Source organism: Pseudorasbora parva, chromosome 8, assembly GCF_024679245.1.
Source record: "Pseudorasbora parva isolate DD20220531a chromosome 8, ASM2467924v1, whole genome shotgun sequence".
Taxonomy (NCBI): Eukaryota; Metazoa; Chordata; class Actinopteri; order Cypriniformes; family Gobionidae; genus Pseudorasbora; species Pseudorasbora parva.
Genome location: NC_090179.1, coordinates 42,886,309 through 42,896,036, shown reverse-complemented (window position 1 = coordinate 42,896,036; position 9,728 = coordinate 42,886,309). Strand labels below are relative to the sequence as shown.

The following is a 9,728-nucleotide window of genomic DNA, read 5'->3' as shown; positions in this document are numbered from 1 at the left end:
CTGCTCTTAACCGGACAATATATTTTTGTCATAATTTGTGGTATATTCTGAAGATTGTGTCAGGAATAGACCTCTAATCTCATGTGCATACATTGTTTAAAAATCATAGTTTGTGTTGTACTGAATAAAGAAAGTCATAAAAGGTATTTTTTTAATAGAAAGTCAGCCATTTAAAGAGAGCACTAACACAGCAGTCTGACACCATAAAACTTAAATGAATCAATTTTATTGGCATCCTGATAAAAATGACTGACACGTCTGGATGTGATCTTGAATGAATCAAATGTGACCGAAATGAATGATGAAATTACCACCTTCCTGTGACCTCAAACTGTATCTCTCTCTCTCTCACACACACACACACACACACACGCGACCTGTTTCACACATCTGCCATCTGCAGCATGCAGTTCTCTCAGCGTTTCTGCCACATAAAAACGATTCCTGATTTATGGTTTTGCATTTATATACAAATAGTAATACACAAATTGCTTCTTTAAACTGCTTTAATCATCTGGATTCAATCTGAATTTACTAAACAGCGTTCGGATTCCCAGACAGGAACATAATGTCGGCCCACATCTATGTTGCTGTCTGGGTTATTTGTATCCATTTCACTGCATGTAACCTGCATCAAAGAAGCTTTAAAAAAAAGAAGAAACTTATATTGCAAAAGATAGCTTTGATTAAATAAGTGAACAGTGCACATTCACGCAGAGATGTTTCTGCTACACAGAACTGCGACTTATTTTTACGGAAGCTAAAATAAAAGCATGCCGCAGATGTGAGATGTCTAAAACAGATTCACACACATACAAACAGGAGGCAAACACACACACGTACACACGATCTAACAGCAGATAATGGTAGGACACACACACAAACACAAGGGATCTGACGATGGTCAATAGAGGATACACACACACACAGCGGTTAATGGCGGCGTGTGTAAAATGCTAGAGATAAATGCGTGTTTGTGGAGTGCGAGTGTGTGTGTGTGTGTGTGTGAATAGGAGGTAAAGGCACCAAGTTATCCATGTGAATTCTATTAATCTGCAAGAAATGTGTGTTTTGTCAGTAGTATTTGCATGTGTACACCATGTATGTCTTTGTTTGGCTATGCCGTTGAGCAGAAGGCTTTATTTGAAATATATATCTATATATTTGTTTTTATTGTATTTTCAGAACACAATTATCCATGGCTCCTTTAAAGGGCGGGGCCATTGGCTCCGCCCCCTCCATGTGAGTTCCCGCCTCCGGGGGCGGTGCTCCGGTCGAGAGGCGGGGCAATGAGTTGCCACAGGCAACACTATTCTACAGGACGTGATGTCATAGCGAATGGGCGGGCCATCTCAGAGGCTAGTCTCCCGTAGAAACATGGTCCCGATGTTATAGGACACTTTCCGGATGGGGGCGGAGCGAGTGCTGGTGAGAGAGGCGTGGCTCTGGCATTTCCCCGCCTCCAGGAAATAGCAGACTCCCGGGATCTCTTTGGGAAAGTTGTCGGGAAGCTCCTGCCTGGAGCGAGGGATGAAGGTGAACGAGCGGTCGTCACGCAGGAGTCTGAGAAACGAGAGGAAAAACAGATGGAAAGAAATTAAATGTAAGCCCTATTCAGACGGTAATGGTTTCTCATATGGACGTCCGTAAAAATACATTTGCATGCCACCTCAGTGATAAAACTCATTATCACTCGGATTGTGGTGCATTCGGATGGGGATTTAATCCCGGTGGAGGAGCGAGTTATGTGATCCTCCGCACCTGGGAACGCCACTCACGTGGACAGTCTGCTGCAAAAATGTCATATGCTTGGAATAATAAGAATAAAATCATATTTAATTTTATAAGAGGAAATTACCCACTTTATATTAGGTGGCTAACTACTATGTACTAACATTGTAATTAATCATTTGATACAATGCACTTATTGTGTGCATACGTTTTTACATTCTACTTACATTTAAAAAAAATACCTGCATGTAATTACGTCTGTAATTAATTTCTGTAGTTACATTTGTAATTAAACAGTTGACACTTCACTTAAGGCCTTTGCACACTGAGTCCGTAATTCGCATGCAAAATTTACGCACGTCAAAAAATAAATTCGACCTCACGTTATGTCAATCACGCTTACACACTGCCTCCGAAACTTTCGTCCTTAAAAAAAAAATTCGGAACAGGTTCGATTTTCTGTTTTCGCATCTGTAAAAACACATTTAGAGAGACGTTTTGACAACTCAGAGCCACCATACATATTATTCTAGCAAAAATACCAAAAATATTATTATATCACAACTATAATTATAGCACATCAAGTCTCTGTAAAGCTCTGTCTGTGTGTGTGTGTGTGTGTGTGTGTGTGTGTGTGTGTGTGTGTGGTTGTGTATAGCCCCTTTCACACTGCACGTCGGACCCGCAATATTCCCGGAGCATTGCCGGGTCGCCTTCTGTGTGAAAGCAACCACGTCCCGGAATTGATTACCGAATTCGACCCGGGTCGGGGACCTAGTAATATTGCGGGGTTCGATCCAGGACGAGCGCTGTGTGAACAAAAGCCAAAACTAATGCCGCAGTGTGTACGTAGTTATCGTGCAACTCCTAGAGCTTGTTTTTTCAATAATACAACCCTGCAGTGCCAGAAGAGCTCGTCTGTGTTTTAAACGCAGAGAGTGTTCGTATACAAAAGAAACTAAAATTAAACAAGCAGAAATGTGTGCAAACTGGACACAAGTCGAGACCACGGAGCTCCTTACTATCCGCGCTGAAGCTGAGATCGCTCACCGTTATACGTCACATCAGGATGCCACGTGTCAACTCGACCCGGGACCGTTACGGGTTGTGTGTGAGCGCACATATTACGGTATTTCGCTGGCAGTGTGAATGGGCCAAATCTAGCGGCCCGGGAACAAATGCCGGCTTGCATTATCCGTGTATTTGCTGGAATCGCTGTGTGAAAGGGGCTTATGTGATCGGATCCATAGACATACTGCAGGTGTTCGGGATCAATTGATTCACGGAAATTAGTGGTCTTCTTTTTAATATGTGGCTCCAGTATCGCTAGCAAAGGATCAAACTGAGCACCTGAAAATTTGAATCGGTCGGCCGGGATCCCGCTTGATAAGGAGGGGAAACTCTCCTTCCTTTCTACGCGATCGCAGGAGTGGATGAACAATATCTCCACAGGACAAACAAACCATCCTCACTAGACGTCACTTTGTCTTGTTTTGCGTTTGCGTTTTTTATCCGTCACACATTCATTAATACGCATCGGACTCAGTGTGCAAAGTCTCTGTGGGTGACAAATTTTCAGATCACGAATACGAAAAAACGCATGCGAAAATATCGGACCCAGTGTGCAAAGACCTTTACTCCTAACTCTACCCTTAAACTTACCCCTGCCTGTCCTTAACTCTACCCTTAAACTTACCCCTGCCTGTCCTTAACTCTACCCTTAAACTTACCCCTGCCTGTCCTTAACTCTACCCTTAAACTTACCCTTGCCTGTCCTTAACTCTACCCTTAAACTTACCCTTGCCTGTCCTTAACTCTACCCTTAAACTTACCCTTGCCTGTCCTTAACTCTACCCTTAAACTTACCCCCACCTGTCCTTAACTCTACCCTTAAACTTACCCTTGCCTGTCCTTAACTCTACCCTTAAACTTACCCCCACCTGTCCTTAACTCTACCCTTAAACTTACCCCCACCTGTCCTTAACTCTACCCTTAAACTTACCCCCACCTGTCCTTAACTCTACCCTTAAACTTACCCCCACCTGTCCTTAACTCTACCCTTAAACTTACCCTTGCCTGTCCTTAACTCTACCCTTAAACTTACCCCCACCTGTCCTTAACTCTACCCTTAAACTTACCCCCACCTGTCCTTAACTCTACCCTTAAACTTACCCTTGCCTGTCCTTAACTCTACCCTTAAACTTACCCCCACCTGTCCTTAACTCTACCCTTAAACTTACCCCTGCCTGTCCTTAACTCTACCTGTATCTCACCTTAATATCAGCAAAGGTGTTTGGCAATTCAATTTGAAGTAAGTCACAGTAAGTTCATTGTATTTATTTTTTTAATGTAAGTACACGCACTGTAAACACATTTGGTTAGTTTTTGTTGGTTTAACTTAAAAAAGTAAGTAACCTGGTTGCCTTAAAATGTTGAGTTTATTGAAATTAAAATTTTGAGTTGATAAAATGAAGGAAATTTGTTTAATAAATAGAAACTCAAAATATTTTTGTATCTGAACCACATAAAAAATGTGATAAATCATGAAAATAGCACTATTTGGCATGTTTCACTGCATCATCAGAAATAAAACACACACAATTACCCAATATGCTTACTAAATCTTTTAATAATATTTTAATAAATTTTGTCCAATCTCAAAAAATGTTCATTGTATAAACTCAAAATTTTAATTTCAATGAACTCAAAATTAAGGCAACCAGGTAAGTTTTTTCTAAATAATTTTTAGGTGGTTAATATAAAGTGGGGCCAAAAAGTTAATACAATGTTGCAAACTGAACCTACGATAATAACTGCCGTAATAACAGCTCATTTCAAAGGTTAACGTGCTTTTCTTCTCTTTCTCTTTTGAGCGGTGATGAATGATTATTCTTGTAAATATTTTTCGCTTTTTAGTAATAGAAGTGTAGGCTATAGATCTTTATTACACGGCTCTGTGAAATACTTGATTCTGAATGGTCAATCGCGCATTCCAGCGGTACATTATTTCCAGATAACACACACCGCTCATCCGGTACTACGAGTTATCTTAACCGGCACTACTTCTGTGCTTAACGCTGGCGCCATCTTGTGGCTTAAAGAGCCGTGGGTTACAATGGAAGACTTCATGGCGGGTTTCCTTTATAAAGTTTTAAATATGGATATTTTTCTTACACAAACGCATCGATTGGAATCAGAAGGCTCTATTAACCCATCGGAGTCGTGTGGAGCACGTTATTTGACGGACAGCTGCATTTTTATGGACTTCAGAAACAGCTCCAACTACTGCTGGGATTAACGTTAGCCTGGACTTTTTAAATATAACTCTGATTGTATTTGTCTGACAGAAGAATGTCATAAACACCTATAATGACTTGAGGGTGAGTAAATCATAGGCTTGGTTTCATTTTTGGGTGAACTAACCCTTTCAGCATTCATGTTCAACATTTAGCAGCAAAAGATAAAGGCGTAAATAGGGTATCCACCTTCAATACAGAAAAATAAGGGACGCCTGCCGGTGGCCACACCCCTCGGGGCCACGATGACCACAGTCCCGATGGTGTGCCAGTGCAGTGGTCGTATATCATAACTTAAAACCTAATTTGTATATATATATATATATTAAGATTGATACCAATGGACATTATAATAGGATATCTGCTATTGAAATCAGTGTGAACAGATGCACTCAGTATAATACACAGCTATGACAATAAAAAACAAACTCAGCTGCTGTCACCTAGAGGGGAGTAGGAGAAGAAATTGCAAATTAACTCGAGTAATTTTATAGTGTTGTGAACAAAGATTTTGACTAAAATATTTGTCATTGTTTGCAGTAACACCATCCAAACAGTGAAACCACACCTAAATAACTGTAAATGATATAATATCTACAATCATTTCTTATTTTAATAAAACACTAAACAACATTTTTATTTTTGGTAAGTTAAGTAAATATATTTATGTATTATTCCGTTTTTATAGTCTATTGTTAATTCTATAGTATTGGATGATGCAATTATTTAAATTTGTTAAGCATAACAAATAGTTGTTTATTTTATTCCTAAAAGGTCCTATTTTGATTATATATATATATATATATCTTATCTCTTATTAAAGTAATGCTTGTGTCTGACTGTACAACTTAACCTTAATAAACAAATCATACCATAACATCATTAATGTAGCCTACATTATTAACATTATTTCTTAATAGGGAGCATTTATGAAATCTAACGTTATCAATCAAAAAATTGAGGTGATAAAAAACAACAACAACAACACTGTCTGCCTCAGGAGATGCTTGAGGTATGAAGAACTGTGCGACAGTGCTTTGATTTCGGTGAGCTCTTGCATTTAGTGAATGTTGCTCTCCCGTTGCATGCTCTCACATCTGACAGGCCAGCGTGCGCCACTGAAAACACTCGCCGACAAATAATTATTGTGCTATTGGCTTGGTATTCATTGCCGCGGACACTTTCCAGCCTAAATATTTATTTCTTCCCACTCTCGTCTGTACCTCTGCATCCGCTTGCGTTTCTGCTCTGAAACTTTTACAGCTGGACGCGGGGAGGTATTTGGACCTGCCTCCGCCATCGTTTCAAATGGATTCTGCCCATATAGAAAAGAACCTATACCTCTTCTGACTCTGATTGGCCGTGATTCACGGCCCGTGAACCTGAAACAAACCAATCAAACAAACCAACGACGGCAGCGACCCAATTAGGGGCAGAAGAGGACGTGTCTTCACACAATGCGGGTGGACCTATGTAAAATACGGGACAAATCGCGTCCCGTATTGCTTTGATACGGGACGCGTCATTTTTCCTGAAAATACGGGACGATTCCGTATTTCAAGGGACGGGTGGCAACCCTAGGCTTAAAGCAGGTTGGAGCTGTTTTTCTTCGCGGAAGCTTTGCGTAAGAGCTAATAAAATATTTCATCTCAAGACAATATTTGGTGTCTAATTTATTTGAGACTAGTAGCCGTGTAATAAGCGGGATAATGTCCACCCAGCCGGTTGTTATCGCAGAATAAACCATATTTTAAACCCCTTCAGAGTGATGCTCCGCTGATCACTCTGTCGGGGTTTATTCTGCGATAACAACCGGCTGGGTGGACATTATCTCTTACTTAAATGTATCTGAATTATAGCGAAGCGCAACAATACGGTGCTCCACAGGTGTCAAAAAGGATAAACAGTTAATTTTGAAGCGATCTCTTCTTGAAAACTCAGAGATGTGGATTCGGACGGCAATTAAATCACCACACGACCTTAGTGTTAAAAAAAAAGGAGGTAATTGGGTCGGGGATTTTTACGCGGGTGGTGGGAGAAAAACACTAACATTCTGGATTCGGACGGGAATAAAATCACAGACTAGCACCTGTAAATGATGAAAATACCTTACGACCCAATGAGAAAAAAATACCATCCGAATAGGGCTATACGTGAGCTAAATCTGACAAAAACTCATCTGTAAAAACTAAATAATATAATATAAATAATAATTACTGTTATTTTTTAATTATATAAAAAATATTGGACAAAAAATATATGACTATTTTAATAACACAGTTGTACTTTAAAGAAAAAAGGAATAGTTGATCATTATATCTCTCAAATTCGTCACTTAATACACTACTAAATAATCTACAAACTTAATTAATAGATATCTGAGGGTTAATCACAGTATATTAAGACAGATGTTATGTATTACAAGTTTTCTGAAATGCTATGTTTAAATATGCAAGTGAGTTATGATCTATTAAACATGTACAAATTTGCAAACATTTCCCAAACAGAAACCTAAACATTGAATAAAGCCATTAAGCCAGGAATAAAATGTGTTCTTGTTTAATTTTGACGACATATTAGAGTTAAAGGTTTTGGATCTCTTTGTGTCACTCCTTAAATCCATTCAAAAAAATGTCACCATGTTTTTAGGAAAAAATATAATGTCATATAAATCAGGCGAATGTTATATGAACAGAGCCCTCGGTAAAATCCTTCAGAATATAGATAGGAACAAAAGTGTAAAGTTTGCTGTAGGCGCTGCAGAAGTGGAGATTTCTGGCTCTCGGCGTGGAATATGATGAATTATCATTGAGATCTAGAGTTAAAGTTCAGTGAGTGTTTTATTTCCACTAGACTCAAAATCCCCAAATTGACCAGAGCACTAACGATGCTTTTGCCTGTAGTGTCTTGCCTTAACTTTGATTTTTATGATTGAATTATTTGCTTCAATTATTAACCCCTGTTTGGGAAACGCTGAATTATAGGATTTATCAGTAGTTGAATATAGAACCAACAGAAGTGTCGCCATTTAGATCTGCTAATATGTCTGTGTGTGTGTGTGTGTGTGTTTTATATGTGTGTGTAAGTGTGGGGTGTATATCCGTGCTAGATGTTAAGTGTAAGCATCTGTGTGTGTGTGTGTGTCTGTGTGTATTATATGCATATAAGTTTTTGCACATGTGTGTTTTATATGTATATGTGTATGCGTGTGTGTGTGTGTTTTATATGTATGTGTGTTGTATGTGTATGTATGTGTTTTATATGTATATAAGTGTGTGGATGTGTGTGTAAGTGTGTGTGTGTGTGTTTTATATGCATATAAGTGTGTGCATGTGTGTGTAAGCGTGCACATGGTGTGTGTGTTTTATATGCATATTAGTGTGTGCATGTGTGGGTGTATATCTGTGCTTGACGTCGAGTGTGTGTAAGCGTGCATGTAAGAGTGTTCGTCTATGCATGATTATCCATGTGGAGTGTTTGTGGATGTGTCCAAACACAGGTGCCGTTGGTGCATCCTGAAACGTACGTACGTACATGTGTGTGTGTGTGTGTGTGTGTGTGTGTGAGCAGATCTTCAGAGCTGCACTTGACTGCAGAGTATCATACTTGATGATCTCGACAGAAGCAGGTTGCCATAGAAACAGGTGTGACTGTCTCCACTGCAGCAGAGTTACACTTCAGCTGTGTGTGTGTGTGTGTGTGTGTGTGTGTGTGTGTGTGTGTGTGTGTGTGTGTGTGTGTGTGTGTGTTCTCTCACTGGTATGTGGTGGGGCTGACGTTGATGCAGCGCGGGTGACTGCCCGATTCAAACTTGCTGGCCAGAGTGACGTTGTTTCCAAACAGGCAGTAGCGCGGCATCTTCACACCGACGACGCCAGCCAGAACTGAGCCAGAGTGGATGCCAATCCTCAGCTACAGAGAGAGAGAGAGAGAGAGAGAGAGAGAGAGAGAGAGAGAGAGAGAGAGAGAGAGAGAGAGAGAGAGAGAGAGAGAGAGAGAGAGAGAGAGAGAGTTCACACCACAGATAAGTATACGTATACATATCTATGGTTCACACCATGTCTACAATAGTTGAATAAATCCAAACAGCACATAAAGCTGCATTTTATTCATTTATTGTTGAGTAAACAATACCGTTATAGTTTACATTTATAGTTTTAGTTATAGTTCTTAGAGCGCTACTCTTTGAATTCCGGCGGGAGGCCGTGACAAAAAGCACTGATGGCTTCTGGGATGGCTGGGTCATGTAGTTATTTTTTAATTGCGTTACATTGTAGGCGTATTAAAAGGAAACTACAAAATGTTGCATTTACTTTTTTTTTCTTTTCATCCTTGCTATTGGTTGATTCCCACTCCCGTCTGCTCCCGTTAACCATTTATCCTGTACCGTCCAAATCCTGTGATTAAGAGCAAAGATGACCCCCATCCTGCAGGAATCCCACGGAAATCCCGTGACCCGCGGGACTCCCGGAAAAATGTCAGCCTCTGCTTCACTACAGTAACGTTAATAACCGCATCCGTGATTTCTGCCCGAGTCCTATTTTCCACCGGCTGTGAGGTGAAGACCACATCTCCCAAGATGCTGCGCTCACACTTGGCGTCATCAAACTACGCCTTTGTTTAGAATAGGCGCCCTCCAGTGGACGGAAAGTTGCATAGTGCACCTTTAAATAGTCTGTTTATGGCTCCTTCCAAACTTGT

The 9,728-nt window shown here is 40.2% G+C and overlaps 1 protein-coding gene across 1 annotated transcript in view; it reads right to left on the bottom strand.

Moving 5' to 3' along the window:
- Positions 1-206: 206 nt before the first annotated feature.
- gucy1a2 (guanylate cyclase 1, soluble, alpha 2) overlaps positions 207-9,728 on the bottom strand; it is a 53,595-nt gene continuing 44,073 nt past the window's right edge. The window contains exons 8-9 of the mRNA XM_067451345.1: positions 8,785-8,939; positions 207-1,563 (exon numbers count right to left, since the gene is read on the bottom strand). Of these exons, the coding sequence (XP_067307446.1) occupies positions 1,353-1,563; positions 8,785-8,939 (366 nt within the window). The 3' untranslated portion in view covers positions 207-1,352. The remainder of the gene's footprint in view (positions 1,564-8,784; positions 8,940-9,728) is intronic.